General features: G+C 36.6%; 1 protein-coding gene across 1 annotated transcript; it reads left to right on the top strand.

The window, feature by feature from the left end:
* The first annotated feature begins 2,800 nt into the window (after positions 1–2,800).
* Positions 2,801–4,420, top strand: LOC121325996 (alpha-2A adrenergic receptor-like). Its single transcript, XM_041269121.1, has one exon. The coding sequence runs from the start codon at positions 2,946–2,948 to the stop codon at positions 4,221–4,223; it is 1,278 nt and encodes a 425-aa protein (XP_041125055.1). The 5' UTR covers positions 2,801–2,945; the 3' UTR covers positions 4,224–4,420.
* The last annotated feature ends 20,908 nt before the right edge of the window (positions 4,421–25,328 follow it).

The following is a 25,328-nucleotide window of genomic DNA, read 5'->3' as shown; positions in this document are numbered from 1 at the left end:
TAAGGCAGATTTGTCTGTGTGAAGGACGCATGAGTCAAGCCAAGTACAAGGTTGTCCTGGAAGAAAACTTGCTTCCTTCTGCTCTGACAATGTTCCCCAACTCTGAGGATTGGTTTTTCCAGCAGGACAATGCTCCATGCCACAACCAGGTAAATCAAGGTGTGGATGGAGGACCACCAGATCAAGACCCTGTCATGGCCAGCCCAATCTCCAGACCTGAACCCCATTGAAAACCTCTGGAATGTGATCAAGAGGAAGATGGATGGTCACAAGCCATCAAACAAAGCTGAGCTGCTTGAATTTTTGCGCCAGGAGTGGCATAAAGTCACCCATGAAAGCTGTACTTGAAAATTCTTCCACCAAATATTGATTTTTGAACTCTTCCTAAGTTAAAACATTAGTATTGTGTTGTTTAAAAATGAATATGAACTTATTTTCTTTGCATTATTTGAGGTCTGACAACACTGCATCTTTTTTGTTATTTTGACCAGTTGCCATTTTCTTTAAATAAATGCTCTAAATGACAATATTTTTATTTGGAATTTGGGAGAAATGTTGTCAGTAGTTTATAGAATGAAATAAAAATGTTCATTTTACCCAAACACATACCTATAAATAGTAAAACCAGAGAAACTGACAATTTTGCAGTGGTCTCTTAATTTTTTCCAGAGCTGTATATATAGGGTATGTAATCTCTTATGCATGTTATGGTCTTGTAATGCTAGTTCTGGGTTCATGTTTGGTACACAACAACATTTCAAGATAGACAGATCGATCTAGCTTCAGAAATATCCTGCATAAAAGCAATGCGGTTAGCTGCAATAACAATGATAAAGAATAGGATTTAATACTTAATACAGTGTTTTGAAGGAGTTTGATAACAGGTAAATAGACATTTACTTGAAATGAGTCGAGACACATAAAACTAAAGGAGTTATATATATATATATATATATATATATATATATATATATATATATATATATATATATATATATATATATATATATATATATATATATATATATATATATATATATATATATATTACTCAAAATATTGGTGGTTTGGTGGTTTGAGCTTCACATGAGGTTTCTTCATAAAGAATTATTCTATCGGATGCAAAAATTGGATCCGGAAGAAACTGTTCCTGAATTTCCAAAATCATGACGTGTTCTTTTTTTTAAACAAGCGACGGGTCACTTATTCTTCACCCAAATGAATCTGCTATGGCATGTATGCATTGTAATATCTGAACTCATGTAAAGTGTGTATTAAATCAACTGTTTGCATTATATTCTGAATCACGCTTTACATCCCAATCAGCCACCCGTTCTAACCCTATCCACAGTAAGGCTGCATTTCCACTTTTCATATGCAGTAAGTTTAAATGCGACTGTGGCTATTAAAGTTTCGTTTTGCAGATTTTTGTTTTTTAAATGTACTATACCGCTACTATAGTATAAAATACAACAAAATGTTTAGAAATTAAACCAACAGATCTGTAAATAGTTTGAGTAAATAATGTAAATAAGATCTGGGAATAATTTAAATAGATCTGGGAATAATTTAAATAGTTTGAGAATATACTTTAGACGCAAGAAAAATCTATATTAAAATATATTTGTTCTGTTGCATGGTCTGCTTAATTCTTAAACATTCGGTTTACAGTGTAGATATGCACTTGCTTATAGGTATCGACTCATACATTTATATTTAACTGCTCCAATCCTAGAACAACGAAAGTGTGTGTGTGTGTGTGTGTGTGTGTGTGTGTGTGTGTGTGTGTGTGTGTGTGTGTGTGTGTGTGTGTATATATATATATATATATATATATATATATATATATAGAGAGAGAGAGAGAGAGAGAGAGAGAGAGAGAGAGAGAGAGAGAGAGAGAGAGGGGTACAATACCACGACGACCCTGACACTTTCATTCATACATGCACGGAACAACAGCAACAGCTGTTTTTTTATTTATTTTTTACTAAATAATAATTATCATCTGTGTCTTGTTTAGTTTGAAGAGCTGACTTGCTTCCCACGTGGTGCTGGCGCAAAGCGCTGAGAGGACTGGATTGATCATCGGGGCTATAAGAGTCAACAGCTACAAGACGGGCAGCACTGCACTGAAGGTGCTGTTCAGGTGCTGCATGCTGTCCACCTCGTTGTACAAATAGACGACACAGAGGTAACGTGGCTATATCTCCCGAAGAGTCACTCATTACTCTCTTTCGCATCTGACTGTGAAGAGACCGAGCACTTCGTTCTGCTGCATTTGTGTCTGTAATGCATGGACAGAAAAGCTGCAAGATAATTGATGCATTATTACTTTTTTGGTTGTTTTTTTTTCTCAAAAACTACACGCGTTTAATATTAACACCATTCAAGGGAGATGACTTCTAAAGAAAAACAATTGAAACAATTCTGCTCATAAGATTAATTCACGGACCTTTTTACGAAACTGCTGTGATTCCAATCTAAGAAGATTTACTAATAACAGGGTGTGCCGACCTTGTGTGTGACTGCCTGACTGGGCGTGTTACAGACATTACAAATGAAGTTTGCAAAAAAGGAAACAAAGCAAAACAAGGACCTGCAAGGCTGAAAGTAAGTTTTGAAACATTGAATCAAATGAAGCGTATCTTTGTTTATGTGGAGAGCTAACCTTTAAAAAATAAATAAATACATAAACATAATAATAATAATAATAATAATATAATAATAATAATAATAATAATAATAATAATAATAATAATAATAATAATATAATAATAATAATCTCAGACCCCCTGCTTGATAAAAAACTAATACAATTCATTCTTGTTGTCAATTAAAGGGCAGCTTCAAAATAAAAATTCTAAAGTAACAAAGAAAAACAGAATCAAATAAGGACTGGTGCTCTGACAATGTTTATTTTTTAAAAGCATCTGTTAAACCATTTAATGTTCAACGTGGCCAATCATCCACTGGGAAAAGAAGCATTCTCTGCAATGGACTGCCCCAGCTGTAACTATAGCCGGACGATCAATGACACTGAGCCAGGGGGAAAAGGGGCTCCCTACTCAATCCAAATCACTGTATCCCTGATCATTCTAGTGGGGATCCTCATTCTCCTTACAGTGTTTGGCAACGTCCTCGTTGTTATAGCAGTGTTTACCAGCAGGGCTTTGAAAGCCCCACAGAACTTATTTTTGGTCTCTTTAGCATCTGCAGATATCTTGGTGGCCACCCTGGTCATGCCCTTTTCCCTGGCCAATGAACTAATGGGCTACTGGTACTTTGGCAAAGTCTGGTGCGAGATCTATCTGGCCTTGGATGTCTTGTTTTGCACGTCTTCAATCGTCCACCTGTGCGCAATAAGTCTGGATAGGTACTGGTCCATCACCCAAGCTATTGAGTACAACCTCAAGAGAACTCCACGAAGGATCAAATGCATTATATTTATTGTCTGGGTGATCTCGGCAGTCATATCCTTCCCACCCTTAATTTCAATGGAAAAAGAACAGGGGAAGCAAGAAGACCCCCGATGTAAAATCAACGACGAGAAGTGGTACATCATCTCCTCCTGTATATGCTCCTTTTTTGCCCCCTGCATCATCATGATTCTCGTTTATGTTAGAATCTACCAGATCGCCAAGAAGAGAACAAGGGTGCCCCCCAGCAAGAGGAACAACGATGAGGTTGACAGAAAGCAGAATGGCTTTGTGGACAAGGACTGCCCCGAGAAACTGGATGGGGAAGAGAAAGTCCCAGCTGGAGACCGGGAAATTAATGGAGATGACTTAGAAGAGTCCTCTTCTTCTGACCACAACGTCAATAACCCTTGCTCGATCAAAAAAAAAAGCAATAAGACACGAGGGAAAGCAAGGACCAAGCTGAGCCAGATCAAACCAGGAGATAACCTCCCCAAAAGGGAGGAAGAGCCAGCTGTGAAGGTGTCGCGGTGGAAAGGAAGGCAGAACAGAGAAAAGAGATTCACTTTTGTACTTGCAGTGGTGATCGGGGTGTTTGTGGTTTGCTGGTTCCCCTTCTTCTTCACCTACAGCTTGACTGCCATCTGTTTCTCATGCAATGTCCCCGAGACTCTGTTCAAGTTCTTCTTTTGGTTTGGGTACTGTAACAGCTCCCTCAACCCAGTTATATACACAATATTCAACCATGACTTCAGGAGGTCTTTCAAAAAGATTCTTTGCAGAGGAGACAGAAAGAGGGTGGTTTGAAATGATTTACGGACTGCTGATTGTTTTGCAAGCAACTAAAGAATTGTAGAGTTCATCATACGCTGTATTGTTGTTTGCAGGTCTGTGACTACATCGTGATTTAGGGTTAAATAACAAAAAAAGAGTTTTTGTATGTGAAAAACAAGCCACATTAATGATTGTGTTTAAAACTACATGTACAGTAAGTATTAGTTTAAACATGGCATATATATATATATATATATAATGCTATTCTATAATTTGATGAATATTTTTGTAAAAACAATAATGTATTGTGTCAGTATTTTTTGAATACTTTAATATTTGCCTCTCATTTGTCAATCTATACCACTGTTGAATATGACGGGGTATCTAGTGCTTCTAGATAAGGGAGGAAAGTGTTTGTTACCATGGATGAAGTTTACACATTAAAGAAAACACAATCACTCATTGTTTAATTGTGCAGCAGAGAAACCAAACTGATTCAAAAGATGCTTTATTAATTGATGGGCTGTGTTGCTGTCATTTCTGTCCATGTTAATAAATGCTTTTTATAGGTGAAAGCTATCTGAATGTAATCTAGCTTTTTTTTGTTTTGTTTTTGTTGGCTGGGAATTCAGAAATAAAAAATAAAAATCCAACAAACACACAACTGTTTTACATGAAATTGTGGTGTACTGGCAATATATATATATATATATATATATATATATTGATATATATATATATATATCTATATATATGTATGTGTGTGTGTGTGTGTGTGTGTGTGTGTGTATATATATATATATATATATATATATATATATATATATATATATATATATAAAAATTTATATATCCCCCCCCCCCCCCCCAATATGTTTTATCCCACTCCCCCTGGCAGTCCTATATTGTTAAAATACTTTACAGTACAATACAATACAATTCATATTTAAACAACAAGTGATTGATGGCTTTGTCCTGACATTACTAATAAGCTTGCTCCCTCAAAAAGGCCAGTTAGACTTTAACACAATAAGGGAAACATTTCATTTGATGCCGCCAGTCTGTTTGCTTTTGTAAAACATGGTCTGGGATTACATGTCTCCAAATGAGAAAGTACCATTTTACACTTTAATTATTAACTAAATAATCGAATTTACTCTGTGAACAATTTTACAGCCAGATGGATACAGAAGAGCAAGATAAGCAAGTGTTCCGCAAACCAGTTTCTCATGCAGGTTTAGTGAACCAAACAGCAAGTGGAGAACTTTAACAACACAGAATTGCAAAATGTCGTGCCTTTGTTATTCCAAGCACTGGGTCTAGTCGAGTATAGTATTTGACGCAGATCAATTGTGAAAGCAGTTTATGCATATTGGGCTCCATGTGGAACCGTAAACAGGGACTATGCCAATTTATGCTGGAGCAACTGTGCAGCTTGTCAAAACAAGTGTGGTTTTCCCTCTTTCCTTAAGTACATGCACTGTTAAGGAAGGCTGTGCACATTCACAGTCTGCAGCCAGGTCTGCTTATCTCATTTTCAAATCAAAGGGCAGATTTGTTCAATTCCTGTTCTAGTTGTCTGAAACAGCTTGAAATTGTGAACAAAAAAAAAAAAAAAAACAGCAACCAGTATATTAAAATGCTCAGATTTCATAAACATAAACACACACACACACACAACAAGGAACACTGAGTTTATTACAAAGTAAATCTGCTGGTGTTGGTCCAGAAAAGCTGTCGGAAACCCTAGTAAAAGTTACATATAAATTTACCACTAAATATAATTGACCACTTTTCCCTGGAAATCTCTCTCTACATATTATACTGTTATTATAAATTGCCTTTGTTTAGCAGAAACCTCTGCATGCAAATATTATTAAACTATTTCAATAGGTGATAAATAATCCGTATGAGGAAACACAAGGAAAGTTACATTTTGTATAGTTCTTTATCATTAATACTAACTTTGAAAGCCCCCTGTATGTTCAGTCTACCACTGTGATAAGTCTCATGGAGATGTTTGAGAAAATCATTTTTCACACCTTGTGCCTAGGGCAATATAATTTACACCAGGACCCTAAGAGACCTGTTTAAAAATGAAGCATTGATGATAATACAATACAATACAATACACGTTACTGTGAATTCCCCCACTTACTCTACGCCTCCTAGCAGGTTACCATCAATACAAGCTGTGCTCATTATGTATATATAGGGATAGCTACATTATTATTATTATGTATATATATAGGAATAGCTACATTATTATTATGTATATATAGGGATAGCTACATTATCATTTATTCTAATCATTCTGTCAACACGTTATCCCCAACAAATAGCATTAACTGCTGTTAAATTAATCCAAGGACACTCAAATCTGTTGAATACATTAGCATGTGGAGAGGGTGGCTTTGCTTATGGATTTTTTCTCTTTTTCTGGGGTTATATTGGTAGCATGTGTGTCAATAAATGATATAGTGCAGATTGGTAAAATTAGAACTGAACCCCTCTGTGCATCTTGAAACTGGATTTGCTTGCTGCTGTTCTAAACATTTTATAGTGTGGTAAGTACACGAATCCCACGGGAGAGATTAGTCACTGTTAGACAAATGGGCTGTAAATGTATTTAATTGGTGTGCTGACATTGAAAAAGGCAATTTTAGATACAGAATGTTCTCTTGAAATACAATAATAACTCAGGTTTTTAGTATTTATGGAACCACTATTTGCAATGTTTGCACTGGAGTGTAGAGTATGTGTATGTGTCGCAGTGTGGTGCGTGCATGTGTGGCTACACTTGATGAATACACTAGTGATCAAGAGGCATTCCCCCAAAACAAGAGAACCACCAAACATCTAAAAAACAACAACCCTAACCCTAACCCTAACCGTAGCCCTAACCCTAACCCTAACCGTAACCCTATCCCTAACCCTACACCTACCCCTAACCCTAACCCTATCCCTATCCCTAACCCTATCCCTAACCCTAACCCTAACCCTATCCCTATCCCTAACCCTAACCCTATCCCTATCCCTATCCACACTATCCATTTGTCTGTGTCCATTATCTCAGGTTTCAGAGTATGATATTACCTGACAAGAAAAGAAAAGTCAATTCATGTTTTTCATGTTGGATGTGGTACTTGTCATCCAATGCAGAAGCTTATGTATTTATTGTAGCAGAACCAAAAAACCCAACATAATCTGGGCAGTGGCTCATAGGCGGCATGTATAAGCAGCTTGGGGAGGCTAAGCCTCCCAAACATATTTCTCGTTTTCCTACTGCGCAACCGCCAGACCGCTAGGGCAGCTGGGATATCAAAATCAGCACTGTAGTACAGATACAGGATTTTGTTGCATTTCAATGTCATTGGAGGAGACAATGCTTGGCTGATTTAACGTCAATTCTTCCCACCAATCTGAGTCCCCCATATCGCTGAAGGAGGCAGCCGATGAAATCCATAAATCCTTTTCGCTCATTCCCCTGCCAGAAACATTCTCTTCACAATTTGTACGTTTATTCGAATTGCTGTCATCTATACAAACAGCTTGATCCAAATCTGATTGTACAGAACTTGTGCTAAAATATTTTCGTAGCATACTGTCTGTTTTCACGCACCACCGTTCTGTGAGAATTTGATAACTGTGACGCTACAGTCAGAACACTTCCTTCAGCTGTTTAAACAAATGCCACCTTTGAGAACGCTGTTTGTGGTGCCAGATTCCGAATGTTTCTGATTTTTTTCTTTAGATTTTTCCAGTCCTTCACTCCATTTTTAGTGAGAGGGGTCTTTTGAATGTCTGAAAAAGTGTCTTCAAGGAAAGCAGCAAACCACATCTGCCTGCTCACTGTACTCTAATTATGAAACTGTATTTTAATATTCTGATGAAAATTAATGGTTTTGCTTACTAAAGACAGTTTTTGGATACACAGGTAAACAAAGCTGTGACAATCCTGTTGCTGTATCACCAAGGTCCAAAATACAGGATTTAGTTGCATTTCAAAGTCATTCAAGGAAACAATGCATGGCCGGTTTGACATCCATTCTTCCCACCAATCTCAGCCCCATATGGATATTCAAGTTTAATGTAAGAGTGCAGTGATTTATTGCAGATATACCTTATGATTTGCCTTGAGTGCCCCTTGATTATGTGTGACGGTAGTAGACACACATGTTTTGCAAGTCATGATATGCAAACCATTGTCAGATTTTTGTTGTATTTAATGTTTTCATTTGTGTTTGGCACTTCAGGACCACTGTGGAGAAGTTTCAAGTCATCTTTGTTCCAGTAAAAACAATCAGGATTATTGCTGTTCTTTTTCTCTGAAAGATACTGCATCTTTCAACTCAGATATAACAGATATAATTTTAATCTGAATCCCGGTAATGCCAACTAACCTTGTCGTTTGCAAACCAGGCTACATTAATGAAAAGCATGCAGATAGCAGCTGTAGAATTTCCACATAGGTGAACTAAAATATTGGTGTAAACAGTGTGTTTTACTGCCATATAACAAAAGAGACAAGCATGAGATATGATATAGATTGCAATGAGAACTCCAAACTGATTACTAAGAAGAACAAGTTCCAAAAGTGTTCACAGTTTTTATACATTGAAAAAGACTTTTGTCATTGAATTTTGTACGCTTCTCTTAGTATTTCTATTATACATACCACATTAATGTGTCATCACCTATCTACCATATACAGATTTGGTTGTGTCTATAGTTGTTTAAAGTTTAAACTGCATGCATTGTCTCAGCCTTTCACTGTGTAAACATTATGTGGCAAGTGCTCCAATGCACAGTTTTAGAATTCCAGCTGTCTAAAGCAATACATGATAGTTGTATTAGCTTTGCTGAACTGTATGTAGCTGAGAGGGTGCAGATTGAAACATTAGATGTAGACCTGCATTCACTAGCATTGCATCCACAAAGTGACATAGTTCCTGGAGCTCCATATCTACAGGACTGGAGAACAGAGAAGAGAAAGAAAAATAAGCAGTTGATGGTCTTAATTAAAGTACAAACAGAAGAAAAAAAAAACAAGCGTCCAGAAATATTTAATAATCTTTTCACATGTGGAAACTTCTCTTGCCATTATGCGTATTCTCTGTTTATGTTTGAGTAGCTACAGTTACAGTGTATTTCATGTGTAAATCTTATTGTATGTACACAGTTGTATAGGAAAGCGTTTAGAGTTAGGCTTGTATCATCAAAAATAATTTACACATGAAGTACACATAATATTATACTTGTGTAAGTACACATCATTTACTAAGTAACTTCTATCTAAATACCCAGTAACTAGAAACAATGTAACATGTTGCTGAATTGCAAAGCAAAAGGTGGAGGTTCACAATGATAATGGGAGCACAGCATACAGGGTCTGTTTCAATTGCTGGGACATCAGAGGTACAGTATCAACGACTGACAGAAAACAGGAAGTTCAACAGACAGTTTAACAAAGCAAGTTCTCCAGTTTATTCCTGTAATTGTTTCCACTGCACATTTCCCCAGGGTGTTTTTTTTTTCTTCTTTTTTTTTTGAACTAATATTTTCCGGTGCGTTTCTTTGTTAATCAAAATGGTATCTATTGTTTATTAAACAATAAATAAATAAATAAATACAGCAAAAATAAAAGGCTTAAACAAAACACAATGCTTGCTTTCAAATACAAGCTTCTTCTTGTCCAGCTGAGCAGTGCCTTCACTGGACTTTCTTCCCAAAGTCCTCCTGTTCAGGCTGGGTATTCACCTTCACTGCCCCCCCCCCCCCCCCCCCCCCCCCCCCCCTCAAACAGAGGATCTCTGCCTTTTTTTATACCGCGTGGCTGGGGCTTGACTGAGGATCAATTATTCAATCAAGATCCAGACACATTCCCCATGCTAAACTGGAATTGGAACACGTTTCTGAGCCAGGTAGACTGTGTTGGACTTCACAGTATAATACACTACATATTATAGGACTGTAAATGAATACAAAGATGCTAATTCTAGCTTACAATGTCATTATAAAGCAAACATAATGTAGGGAAAAATGCCATACCTTAAAAACTGACAAAGTGAAACTCAAACGAGAACCAGAACAGAGGCAGGATATATCTTAAATTATTTTTCAGTTGTCTTAAGACAGCATGAGAGACTCGATAATCCTTTTATATATATAAATATAATATATATCTTATAATTCTTATCGTACTCTCTGAAGTCTACCCATATATATATATATATATATATATATATATATATATATATATATAGTAAGGGCTGTAGTTTTTCTTTTTTTTATTTATTGTTCACATCTGGCTCTCTTAGATCCAGCTTCAACAACAGATGGTGAAATTTCTCTTGATAAAAAGCAAACAATAACATATAACAAACCACACAGAGCAATGCAGCAGACAGACCTGCTCAGGGACAGAATGAAGTGGATTCTGGCAAGGAAATGAAAACATGATGACAGATGAATCTAAATTCATGTGGTGTAAGGAAGAATGTGAATAATATTGTCACCTATTCAGATCTGAATTAAACAACACGCACAATGGTTGGTAAATTTGTATGCTGGTATAATAAATGAGAAGACAAATAATCTAAAATGGTATAGTTACTTTACTTATCAATCAACACATCAGACAGATTAAAAAAAAAAACCTTTACAAAAACCAACACTAAACTTTCCTAAGTGTTTGCTAAGGTTACACATACAATACAGATTGCTTCTCGTGTCACAGCTGATAAAACCTGACTGAAAAGGCCAAAAAACTCTTCCAGAATACTAACAATAACTCTGTACTATGTTTAAGACCCAAGCAGAACCACTAGCAGAGCACAGAATCGAAGCTGTAGAAATAAGACCTTCCAGTGAAGATACTACCCTTTCAAATGGCATACAAGGCAGGGGAGGCCATTGATCTCTATGAAGGAATGAAGACGTTGCATGCAAAAAAAAAAACTTAGCCCTCACTGTGTCCTCTTCCAATAAACATCACGCCAACCACGTCAATTTCAGCTGCCCTAGCGTAAGCTTAGTCATCCCCTGAGCTTAGCATTAACCAGTACTGACTTCTGCAATTAACTAAAATAACTGGTTTCGCTAACTGGGTGCATTTTGTTTGATACTGAATATCAAGCCTGTGTAAATAAAAACAATGGAGGCATCTGACTGGACAAATAAGCACTGATGGTAACAGATACTGTAGATGTCTGCCTCATCCAGATCACTTAAATGTAGTCTACAGATACATGGCAAATGTTTTTACAGGATTACTGTTGATTTATTATGCTGAATTATGTTGGGTGTTTATCTTCCACCAAACCTATATAAAGATAAAATTATACTAAATGTTTTGTAAAACAATAGACATACAAATGATTTTGTACGAGCACTGTATGTTAATAAGTGGGTGTAGCAAACCAAAATATTTCATTAACTTTGTTGTGCACTTCCTTTCTCCTTAAAAGTCTGAAATAGGTCAAAGCATCTTTTATTGGTTGTAAAGTGTGTCAGTCAAAAGGGGAAGACATCTCTGGAATTCTGGGTTCAATTGAACTCTGGGTGAAATATAAGAACATCTGAAAGCAAGACCTGCAAAGAGAGATGTGTTTTATCCGAGAACAGTGCAGAATAAAACAAATCTATAATGAAGCACAGTATATTTGCAGTGTTCATTATGTGTGGTTATCAGCACCCAGATTATAATAATTTAATGATGAGAAAAAACAGAGTTGTTTCACTTTTAAATTCACACTTAATATAAGGATTGAGATTTTTTAGAAGGTGGCAGTAAAACTCCTTCTTATCAAACCAGAGCCCACTGTGTGCATCATATTCAAAATTACAGCAAGCCATTGCCTGTCAATACTTTCCTATGGCAGGTATAGGATAGTCACATCTATCACATCAGAGGAAAAGCCCTCCTTTATAAGGAAATGTGAGCTTTACAAATCCTGTAGTTAAGATGGTTTCGCTCAGGTACCCAATAAGCTAGCAGTTTATTTATATTAGAAATTTGGCCAACATCATGTGACATTCAGCATCTTAAACTGTATGCAATATTTACTTTAACGATGCATCTGTTAAAATGTATGTATATTTACTTTAACGATGCCTCTATTAAAATGTATGTATATTTACTTTAACAATGCATCTATTAAAATGTATGCAATATTTACTTTAATGATGCATCTATTAAAATGTATGTATATTTACTTTAATGATGCATCTACTGAAATGTATGTAATATTTACTTTAATGATGCATCTATTAAAATGTATGCATATTTACTTTAATGATGCATTTATTGAAATGTATGCATATTTACTTTAACGATGCATTTATTGAAATGTATGCAATATTTACTTTAATGATGCATCTATTGAAATGTATGCAATAGTTACCTTAATGATGCATCTATTAAAATATGACATTTCCAGTTAGCTTGGTAATTAATCTGAACACAGTGAAAATGTCATTCCGCTGTTTAATTTAAAAAAAAACTGACAAAAGGTTTAATATGCAATCAGTTGATAAAAAATAGCATTTGCTTCTCTGTATCGTTTTAAAGTTTTCAGAAGCCCACATTCCTACTTGCCATTTGTCCAATAAAAGTGTATTGGTAATGCATTTTCTCTAGCTTTTTTAAATAAAAACTTCTGGAGTGGGAGGTTAATTGCAATAGAAAAAAAAAATCTGCCTTCTCGGTGCAGCTTCCTATGGCAGTGATGTGGTTCTGTGATCATGTGGAGAAATAGCTGCTGATCTGGTGTTCTGGTCCTTGCAATCTCTCTCTTGGATGTATTTTTGGGGCAGAGTAACTGTGATTATAGAATGCTTGTTTTCTTTGGACCCCGCTTTGCCTGTTGTTTTGTGCTTGGGTATTGTGCTGTCTGCCCCAGCCAAATCCCATGGGGACTGTCAGTTTTATATATGTAGGTATATAATTGATATTCATGCACCAGTGTTGAAGCCTAGTTTCAGTATTCTCTTATTATACTGGCGTGCACAGTAAAGTCCATTAGTAACACATCTAATTGTCAGTAGTAATGGAGCAGACCATGAAACGAGCATGTCAGTAGCGGCTTGCGTCCCAACAAAGGAACCAGCACTACAAAAGAAAGCTAAAAAGAGCTAACTACATGCCAACATTCTCTGAGATTCAGTTCATTTTGGCAGATGATTTAACATTTGTTTTGTTATAAAGTGAAGTGACAGATGAGAAGAAAGGTCATTATATTAGGTCTGCATTGTCCAAGGTTCACATGAGTTATAGTAAATGTTTGTGAAAGCAAAAGCAAATCAAATAAAGTTTAATATGGACCTTCGAACACTGTTTAGCAAAAGCAAATAAACACAGTTAATTATATGTCGATGCATCTGGAGTGTTGTATAATAATTCTCTGCTAAGCTAATTATTGGAGTTGCAATGCTTTATTGTGGATCCCGCTTGTTCTTGGAATAACATGCCATTTGCTATAAATGATGATCTTTATCTTGATTGAGAGGCTTTCAAGTGTTTTAATTGTTCAGCAATAACTTTGGTAATAATTAAGAAACAAGACTAATAGTCCGCCCTTATCCTCAGGAGAAGAAATTAAATTAAGAAATGATTTACTAATTAATTGGGTCATTAATTAAATCCGGGACCTTTATTTAAAACAGAAAGCAGAATAAAAATGTTGCTTAAGGATGCTTCTGAGATATAACATAATAGAATATAAAAGAATACAGTATTTTGGCAGTGTTTTTTTGTTTTTTTTTTACACATAATTGTCGACATATTGGAACTTGAGAGGTCTCCACTTGGGTACTGACCCCTCCCGGGGCCCCCTCCCCCCCTTTCCCGGGGGAGGGGGGTGGCAGGGAGTGTGATCAGTGAGATGTAATAAATGTTCAGCATGTGTATGAGATGGTCTGGTCCAGTGCTTAACGTAAAGGGGCTTGTAAGCAGGAGGTCCCTGGTTCAAATCCAGCCTTGCTAATTCATTGTGTGACCCTGAGTAAGTTGCTTAACTTCTTCATGCTTTATCTTACAGTTATTGTAAGTGCCACTGCAGCTGATGCATTGTTCACATGCCCTAATCTCTGTGAGTTGCCTTGGATAAAAGTGTCTGCTTAATAATATAGCGGTCAGTTTTGTTTAATTCCTATTCTTTTCTCTGTTCTTCTGTGGGGTTATGATGCTAAACAGTCCTCAATGCTTCCCTACTTGTAAGTCATTTTCTTCCCATATGCTATCTAAGATTCGTTCAGGCTAAGTCCAATAATATTTCAACAACATACTAAACGTTTGGTGTATGACCAGGAGTATGTCTTTAGAAAAACTCACAGACTTAGCTGACCTCTATTTGATGAACAACTGCTGCCCTAAACTCTACATTAATCCTGCTCAAGTTGTCCCTGAGATGTGATTTATGGACCACTTACTGGCATGGGTAAACACAATAAAACTACAGTGGAAACATGATGGTAGTCTGCTCCTGCATGATTGATGCTGGGCAGGATGCTGTATCTCTCTGGTCCAATCTTTGCTACTACTTTCATTGATGGTTTTGTGGGATTTACCTTTTTAATCAGCATTATCTGCCTGCCTTATCTCATTTGCTTCAGATAATTTCCTGTTGTATCGAGACCTGTGAGTGTGTGTGTGTGTGCATTTGTGTGTGTGTGTGTGTGTGTGTGTGTGTGTGTGTGTTTGTGTGTGTGTGTGTGTGTGTGTGTGTGTGTGCGTTTGCTTGTGTGTGCATTTGTGTGTGTGCGTTTGTTTGTATGTATGTGTGTGTGTGTGTGTGCGTGTGTGTGTGTGTGTGTGTGTGTGTGTGTGTGTGTGTTTGTGTATGTGTGTGTTTGTGTGTGCATTTGTGTGTGTGTGTATGTTTGTGTGTGTGTGTGTTTGTGTGTGTCTGTGTGTGTGTGTGTATGTGCTTGCGTGTCTGTGTGTTTGCATGTGTGTGTGTGTGCGTGCGTGTCTGTGTTCATGTGTTTGTGTGTGTGTGTGTGCATTTGCATGTGTGTGTGTCTGTGTGTCTCTATGTGTGTGCGCGTGCGTTTGCGTGTGTGTGTAGGGAGAGGACGGGGTTGCTTTTTATTTTATCCAGGTACACAGTAAGTTTGCGTTTCACTTGCTGCCATGTGGTGATCTTCAGTGTATGAATAAGTTATTCTGTGTGGGGGTTTGTCCATTTATAAGAAGTAATTGATCTTAAGTACCGTATGCACTGATACCCAAATATCTGAATCCCATTAATTTGTTGAACTTTCATGCAGGTATCAAAATACAGGTTATGAGCTCTTCATATTGTGTGTTGAGCTGGTCATTCATATGTTCCTATTTGCCGAGCAAAGAGTGCTAAGCCATGCTGATAATGAATTGAAGCTGACACACTGAAAGTGCTTAACCTCATGTTGTATATTATATCATGACTGAAAACACAATGCTCACCATAAGAGTTGTATGACTTTAATCAGGAGATACAAAGCAAAATCTATAACTGTATGATGCTAAGAAGAGGTTCATCTCCTTTTTATAAAGATACAGTGTAAATACTTAGGGTGTGATGTAGAATTTGAATAATATGCACAGGAAACACAGTTCAAGTATTATGCTGATGCTTTAATGTTGCAAAGGCTGTGAAGGGCACACAGGATGAATCATGAAGTCTGGGGAGCTTTGTTTTTCCTCCTGGCTGTGCCAAGTTGTAAAACTTGGTTGGGGTGCATTTCATTGGCACTCCTGCAAGCTGGGAGTAAAAAAAACAAAAACAAAAACAGAGACTGTTTCACCTCACACACCTACTGGCCAGACTCCCAGAGAACATACTGCATATCTCTTGCAGAATCTACTAATCTATATTTAAACCTGGTGAATGCGGGACAGCGAGTGGATGCAGCATTACCCTGCTGAAATACACAATGAAAACTCTGATAGATATTTAAACCTGGTGAATGCGGGGCAGCGAGTGGATACTGCATTACCCTGCTGAAATACACAATGAAAACTCTGATAGATATTTAAACCTGGTGAATGCGGGGCAGCGAGTGGATACTGCATTACCCTGCTGAAATACACAATGAAAACTCTGATAGATATTTAAACCTGGTGAATGCGGGGCAGCGAGTGGATACTGGATACATTACCCTGCTGAAATACACAACGAAAACTCTGATAGATATTTAAACCTGGTGAATGCGGGGCAGCGAGTGGATACTGCATTACCCTGCTGAAATACACAATGAAAACTCTGATAGATATTTAAACCTGGTGAATACGGGGCAGCGAGTGGATACTGCATTACCCTGCTGAAATACACAATGAAAACTCTGATAGATATTTAAACCTGGTGAATGCGGGGCAGCGAGTGGATACTGCATTACCCTGCTGAAATACACAATGAAAACTCTGATAGATATTTAAACCTGGTGAATGCGGGGCAGCGAGTGGATACTGCATTACCCTGCTGAAATACACACCGAAAACTCTGATAGATATTTAAGAACCGATGACAGGAGTCAACTGTAGTTAAACAGGAAATTAGTAGCCAAGAGAATTAAAATATTTGAAGAGTTTCTCCTTCTAACTGAAAAGGATTTAATGCACTGAAGAGCTTCGACAGCTGTCAGACTTGATTAATGTTTACTGTAAAAGAAAAAAACAAACAATTAAAATTCGCTTTACTGGTGACTTGAATGAAAAGCCAGTGCTGGCTCCAAAACTTATCAATAGGTAAAAAATACTGATCCTGTTTCACCTGGCCAGTTATTCAGCTTATAATGAAGTGGTGTATTGTGGATAACCATTTACATGGATTTATAACCAAGCAAGAAAGGAAGTCTGTGCACATGACAGGTGTTCACTTTTAAAAGGAATCCAGAAACATGACCACAGTTTAATGATAACTAGACCTTGGTAAAACTCAATCATACTTGAGATCAATCTGGGTTGCCCATTATCATCTTGCAGGGTAAAGTGTGTATTTAATGAAAACCCCAAGTCATATGATTCAACCTTTCTTTTTGCTTGTCGATCACATGCATTAGAGAATGACACACTTGAATCGCTTCTTTTCATAAAAAAAAATACTGTGATAAAAAATAAAACCCTCAAAAACAAGTCAAATTGGCTATGTTGTTTCCTCATTTGAGAGAAAGTTTGAGACCCAGAATCCCTGAATTTGAATGCCTTTACTCTGTAGGCTCCACTGGTAGAGTATGGATATCAACGCTCACAATGTGCTTTCAAACTAGGTTCATTCTATTTATAGTTTTCGTATCTTTTTCTTACAGCCTCTACCCTCCTCTAGTTCACACTGATAGTAAAACACAACATCAGTTCCTTCCTGCCAAAGTCATTTGATAGCTTGCTTGTACTGCGGTGTTGTTATGCCTTGCTGCTGAGATAGCCAACACCACACAACACTGCCTGTTACACATATTCAGATCACAAAGTAAGACTTTAAATGTATACTGTGTGCCAAGTTCCCATCCTTTGATAACCAATATAAAAAAATATATATTAAAAATGTAAACCTATGCTTATTGTATAAGTGCATTTTGAGCTTCAGAGAACAGGATTATTATTATTATTATTATTATTATTATTATTATTATTATTATTATTATTATTATTATTATTTTATTTTTTTGGTGTGTTTTTGAAAAATGTGCCTTATGACACTTTTCCTTTTATGAAGTATTTCCTCTATAAAAATCAGTGAAACTGCCAGTGCTGTAAGTTCAGGAAAATAAGAATATGCCATCATACACAGTGATGGATTATTGTAAAAGCAAGCTTCTGGAGGTAAAGAATAATCCATCTAAATTGAATGTCTATGCAGGGATATATTGCAAATACAAACCTGCTTAGCTGTGATATGGTAATCTGGGCTTCCAAGTTTATTAAAACAAAAAGTGTGCATCCAGTAGCAATAAACTGCTGCTGCTGACCCTAAATATCCTTCACTGTATGGATCAACTCTTTGACTAAATCTTGAAGAGAACGAGAAAGCACTGGTTAACCTCTTTAACTAAAATATCAAAAAAACAAAACAAAAAACACTGGAACATATTAATTTCCTAAATTCCATAAAATCAATACCCTTTAAGTACTGACCATTACTTTTCTATAGGACTGCAAAAACATTGTGTCTGTGTCGCTTCTTTTTTTTTGCCACAAAGTGAGATTGCTGTGAAATTCATCAGCGATCTGAGAAATATCTCACCTCTGTTTGTGTGCTGGGTGCAAGCTAATTTCTTTCATTAGACAATGTCTTCTTTAAATGAGAACAATTCAATTAAGGTCTTTGGCTGCTTGCAAGACAATAATGCTGATATACACCAATTGCTGAGCTAATATAATTATGGCTTTTTAACAATGGCTATATCCCCAGAAGAAAGCGTACATTATTTGTGCTGGTGCTTTCAGACTCCTTTAATTTATATCTAATTTGAATGCACCCGGCAGGAGCACTCCTCAGCTACAATTATAATCAGGCAAGAGGTTAACCTAATAGAATAAACTACACCGTGAGATAATGTGCCTGTAAAATATCACATATCGAATGTTAACTACCTATAGAAAGGTAGCTCTCGGACAGGGGTGTAACTCATGAGTTATTTAAAGAAGTCTGTTTTGATGGATTGAATAATGATTTGCACGCATCAAACCATTGGCATTAAGAGTCTACCATCGCGGGTCAGAGAGAACGAAGAAGCCAGAGCCTTTGAGAGGCATGGCATGAGTACACATTGTGTATTATGAGGAACTGCTCTGCTCTGGTGGGGATCTGAATTGCCACCTTCTGAAAGGATAAAACCCAGACAGGGGTTGAACTGTTCAGTTTAAAACTGATGCTAGCACTGGTGCAAGGTGCCCTCAAGGTTTTATTTTAAGGCTAAGCATAGCCTAGATGAGAGTATAGTTTGGCAATGTGAAGTGATACAATATTGAGGAGATAATAATTTGTAGTTCTGTAATATGAAGTGATACAATACTAAGGAACACTTGTGTAGTTTGCACATAATAACTTGGCATCAGTCTCTAAAACACAAGGAGGCTGTCTTTCAAAGATTTAGTTCTGCTTATTTTTTTTTGTTTGTTTGTTAACATGCTGCTTCCCTTGCTCTCCTGTAAAAGTGGACTATTTTCAACAAATTTTAAATTCTCTTTGCACAAACAAACAGCAATACTAATGAAAAAAGGGTGAAGGGAAAAAAGCAAATTTAGCTTTTGAAAAAGATTGACTTCTCTACTAATTCATGTAAGCTAGTGGTTTAGCTGTTTTTTTTATAATCTACTCAATCCCTTATACAAACAGTATTACAGAGATAATAAGATGCATGGGAACACAGAGGGCAGTGAGCACGTGATCGCTCTGTGTTTCAAAAGGGTTTTGAACTTTTTATTTTTTCAAGCAAAGCTCTGAAAAGTGGAGCAGTGCAAAAATAACCTGCGCGCAAAACAATTGAAAATTGGTTTGACAGTTTTAAAACTATTTCAGTAATCCTTGCACACGATCCTCTAAACATTGATTGTTTACTATTGGTACTGTGTATAACATGCACTATGATTTGGAGGATTGTCTCAACCATAAAATGCATCCAGCTTGGGTGCTAAAACAGATACATCATACTAACCCAAAAGGCAGCAGACTTACTTTTGCCATGGAAACCATTTTCCACTCAGAGTAGCAACTTACTACTTGAAGAATAACAGCCTTGTAATGGCCTTGGTACGTCTTTGAGTGGTGCATTAAAAACACCAATAAGGGAAACTTTTACTGAAGAGAAGAACATAGCACATCTCTAATTCTTCATTCATTGTTATCCATTAGGCAATTGTCAGGAAGAGGTTTGATATGATGCATAAGAAAAATTGCCTCTGAAGGTACATGAGGGTTAGGACTAGGGTTAGGCATTGGAGGTAACCTACTGTCAGGGTATGTCCCAGACCTATTTAATGCCTATTTTCTCAATGTCAAATATATTGGCCAGTGGGCAGCAAAGGGTTTTAAAAATGTCTGTCTGCTCTGCTAATGGAGCCTGTCTTTATAATCACTGCAGACAGCCACAGTATAAAATTACCAGGTTCATTTCTGGGATAATACAGTCCTGTAATACTGTCCCATAATACAGTCCTTTAAATTATATTCCAGCTTGTGCTTTTTCTTTAGTTTGACTGTTCTGCAATACCAGTTATTGTATTGTTTATTGTATGGCCTGCTTTGTTGGTAAAGGGCTCCATCTCTTAATACACAAGTTAAATTAACTTTTTGAAAAGAAATAAAGCATTTTGAATCAAGTGTTAAATATAATCATCACGTTCAGTGCATTTGTACTTGAAGCACTTGTTGCCAGGGTTTTGTAACATGAATGGTCTTCTTGCTCGAGCTGTCAACAATTGACATTTAAACATTCCCATGGCAAGCCAGTGTGAAAACCAAACTGCTATTGTTTGGTTGATTTGTTCAAGCTCAGTATCTTTCCTTCATGAGTGTATGATTTAAATAAGGTTCATTATCTCTGAAGTTTGCACTTTTCTAACAAATAATATCATTATTTTTATATAGAGCCTTTCATAATGAACCACCATCACAAAGCACTTCACAGAGGTAAGCTATGAACTGTGCATTATATGTAGAGTCACTTACAATAGGACATTGATTTAACATCTCATCTGCAGTTAAGTGACTTGCTCAGGGTCACACTGTGAGCCAGTCAGGGGCAGAGGTGGGATTTGAACCGAAGACGTTCAGGTTACAAGCCCAGGACTTTAACCAGTGGACCACAGTTGCCAAAGTGCCATAGTGCCAAGATGTCAAAGTTACAGTAAAATGCAACTATGTCCATTCCTTGTGTGAAAAAAATATATACTTGTGTATTTTTCATGTAACACTGGGAATAATCACCTGGTCGATTATTCACAATTCAAACAAAATATTAAAATCCCATTTTTGTTTGAAAAACCCCCCAAGTTCCTATGAAATACATGTGAGGCAACAACAGTAAGTAGTGAGAGAATGTGAGCTGTTTAGAAGGGTTTTGCTTACTCTTTATTGGAGATAATAGATGAACATGATTTGTGTTGAACAGGCTGTAGCTGTATTTAGCAGAAGCACTTGTGCTCTTTCACCCCAGGCTTCCTGACATGCCCTCTTTCCCTCTGGGTGTCATGCCCAGCTGAATGGTTGCATGAGGGAATGTAGGAGCCAGAGAAAAACATTGCATTGCAATAGACAAGCCTTAAGATATAAATCATTGCAAGAAAGGAAAACATGGGAAAAATGTCATGGATAATCAGAAATGACATTTGACATGGAAGTCATTAGGTTTTGGAATTGTGCAGGGAATGACCCATTCACATACATTTATCAGCGCAGCAGTGATATGAGTAACCCTCAATTTCCTGTGCGCCTCATATTTCCAATGTGCATGCCTGTCATACAGTTTTATGAGATGTTTTCATTTTCAAAGCCATTTCCCATTCAAGCAGTGTTTAAACAAAGCCACGTGCTATAGCTCTGGCACTAAGGCTTATAAACATGTGCTTTATGGGTTGTTTGAGGCAGGTTCCCACGGGTTTGAAACTAGTCCTAAGTAAGACTATACAATTCTCTCCCCCAGTAATCATCATAATGATCATAATAATCATAGGTCTAAGACAATTACTTTTAATGTAATTTAAAACCTGTTTGAAATTGTAGGTCTATATACCTGTTCATTCTAAAAAAATACAGAGATAAAGAATGTCAGAATATTGCATGTCAAACATTGTGTCACAATGATATAGTTCAATGCTGAGATATTTAATGGAGGAAGGGATCGAAGGGGAGATCGTTTCTAAGTTTTCCCTTACTGACTGTGGGAATTGTGCAAATTAAGTTTTTCTCAAACTTCAAATTTTATAAACCGTATTTTTAGATCAATGCTTTCCCGGTTATTACATGAAATATGGGATGAAAGTTGTTTTTTTTTCAGCTGATTTCTATTTTTAAATACATAATACATAGCAATTTGAAAGCAATAATGTTAGCTGTGGTCCACAAGTAACTTTACACAAATGGTAATTTAATTTATTTAGACTTTTTGTTGTATTTTTAATGTCGGGTAATGGGTAACACTTTACATTACATTAATAAATGCATGTGTGCTTACACATAATTGCAATGTTATTATGCATAGTTACAATGTAAAAAAAAATGTGCATGATATAACCCTAACTGTAACCATAACACTTTTTCTGATACAATTGTGTACTAACATATATCATGCAGAAATGATTTATACATTAAGTGTATTGTAACTATGCATAATAACATTGTAATTATGTGTAAGTGCACATGTATTTACTAAGTAACTGCTATGCAAATACATAGTAATTAGAGACACTTACTGTAAAGTGTTACCAGGTAATGTTAATTAAAAAAGGAATAAATAAATACATGAAAAAAACCCTACTGACACATTTAACACATTTGAATTCAAACCAGAGTGTTACCTTAAGACAGAACAAAAGCATCTTTATTTTACTGTCACTGCTTAGCGTTCAGGAAAGCAGTTTTTCTATTTCTGTCATGCTTTCAGAACTGAGAGCGACTGCTTTTGATGGAACTGACACAGACAAGCCACACCGCTGCTCTTCCTCCACAGAAGAAAAAAAAAACATGAAGTGCTGTCCTTGTGATCAATTAGGTCTTATAAAATATGCCTGCTCAAGAAGTCAGAGAAACTAGTAATGCTTTAAATCTAAACTGCTGTCTTTTATTTTGTAATTTAGTTTGTTCACAGCTAGCATCTCATATTGAAGATGTTTGAAAACATACTGTACCGTTCCTTCAGCAATAAGTCTCTTGATGGCTCCACACACTTGTATTCTGTCAGTTCTGACATATTTGTGTCGAGGTTATACATAAAACACCTTTTGTGACTTTTCCGGTATTTTTAACTTGGTGTTCTGAGAGTTTTCCAGTGCAATGGGTTCCAGATGTCAGATGGTAATCTGTTTCTGTTATAAACTGTTTCAGATTGTGAAGGCTCTTCCTTGTCCTCTTACTCAGAAGTACGATGCAAGACTCCACACACATTCCAGTAATATTTTATCTGCATTATTATTTTCTTTTCATTACTTCCTGTGTGTGAGCAATGAGAAAAGTATGGCTGTGTGTCAGTATGTTTCAGTAATAATACAATGTGATAAGAACAGAAATATACACTCCTAAAGATTTATTCCTTTTTCTTGTCTTTCTTTTTTTAAAAGACATAATTTTTTCCTTGCAGTACCTAAAGCTATCTAAGTGAAACTGCATCATTAAAGAATTTAGAAGCCTAGCCTTTTTACATTGTTAGTGCTGAGTAGGATGCAACAGTAGCATGACTCCCTTTGATCTTCGTCATTGAATATCGTCACTCTACTCAAAATGCTAAACTAAGGGTGTTATGAAAGCCAGATAACATCATGAGAAGCTTGGAACCCGAACGTGTAAACCTGGCCAAAGCACTGCTGATAAATTAATTCTGTACAGTCGGGATTCAGACACAGAGAGCTGACTTTGACAGTGTTAATGGTGGCAGGAGTTTAGTGGTATTTTCAACCCATAATTGTTCCATGTACACTTAACTGTCAGTCACTGTCAGGTTTGCTTTTGAGTTTGAAATGGTTTGAGTCACAAAGCTCCCTCTTATTTTCACACACGATTCTCAGAATTCTTAATAGTAGCATATTTATCTTGACCTCAGAGACCCCTTTTAGATTGCAGTCCAGCAGCATGGTGTCCACCAGACTCAGCTTGCTGTCTGTAATTGTTGTCGGGTTGTCACTCCTTACATTCATCTCTGTTCAATTATTCTTCTTCCATTACTTGCCTCAAAATTCAGAAATTGTTAACTGTGCAATTAAAATGAACTGTGCTGACCTGTGTCAACATATCTTATGACTGACAGTCCTAGTTTTTTACTTTTTGGATATATCCAATCATCCGAGTTGCCATCTGCTTGAACAAAAAAACAAACTGACAAAATAGCTCCTATGGATGAGTCAATGAATACAGTATAAGCATTCATCATACTTCAAGGTCAGGTGGTGTCACTCTTCTTAATCTTTGTGCAAATGTGCTTTATTGAGTACAATGGCTCCAACACACCTTGGCTTTTGTCTCCCAGTCTTCCTTTGTTTTAGGTCTATACCGTTAATTTCTGAATATAGTGCATACTCTGTGCGTGACATTCCTTTTATAACCAAGACATCTATGTAGTATACTATAGTGTTTTTACTGGGAGTATATTGGTCACTACATAAGGTACTCCATTAAAAAACACTAGAGTACACTATATAAATACTACAATATGAGTATATTACATACCTCATATATGACCCCTAACCTTTGTATAACACACACACACACAGGTTCCTTTACAATGTGTAGAAGGGTGGTCAGTGTGTTTAGAAGATGATGGTACTGTAGGTAGCTATGTGAATGTTTGAGAGACAAGGCACAGAATACCATTGGTGCACTGCTCCACACGGGTTCTCTCTAGCAGATGTTGTATCTGACGCTGGTCTTGCTATCTTTAACCCCTGTTGCAAAAACAACACTTACTTTGGTTATCTAGAAGACGGTTGCAATCATTATGTTTGTGCTTCAGGCTATCGGTGTGCAAGGCCCTCCAAACAACAGCAGCAACAACAGTTACCCTTTCAAATGATCTCTGGACCCCAGGCAGTGTGTTTCTGTAATCTGTTCATTCACCTTGTCTTCTTATCTACTCTATATTGTATTTATATAATGTCAACCTTTGCTCGTGGATTTAGGCATACATCCTCCATCTGACTGGCATCTAACAGTGTTGCACAGCTCAACGATTGAGGTCTTCAGTATAATGACACCACTACCATCTCTGCTTTTATTCATTTTGGTGGTTCAGGAGTGATCTGGCTGTTACCATTTTCTTCAAAGACATAATCCAGTCTTGTCTTTGGAACTCATGTCTCTATTTTACGGAAACAAAATAGAAACTCACAGCAACCAGGCAAAATGTAAATGATTAATACAATTTTCTTTTTTAAATAATAAAAAAAAAAAAAAACTATTTTTAACCGAATGTAAAATAATTTCAGCTGTGGAAACATGAAAAAAAAAAGTG

The sequence above is a fragment of the Polyodon spathula genome, chromosome 13 (assembly GCF_017654505.1).
Source record: "Polyodon spathula isolate WHYD16114869_AA chromosome 13, ASM1765450v1, whole genome shotgun sequence".
Taxonomy (NCBI): domain Eukaryota; kingdom Metazoa; phylum Chordata; class Actinopteri; order Acipenseriformes; family Polyodontidae; genus Polyodon; species Polyodon spathula.
The sequence above is the reverse complement of the archived record's forward strand: the minus strand, read 5'-3'. Positions and strand labels throughout refer to the sequence as shown.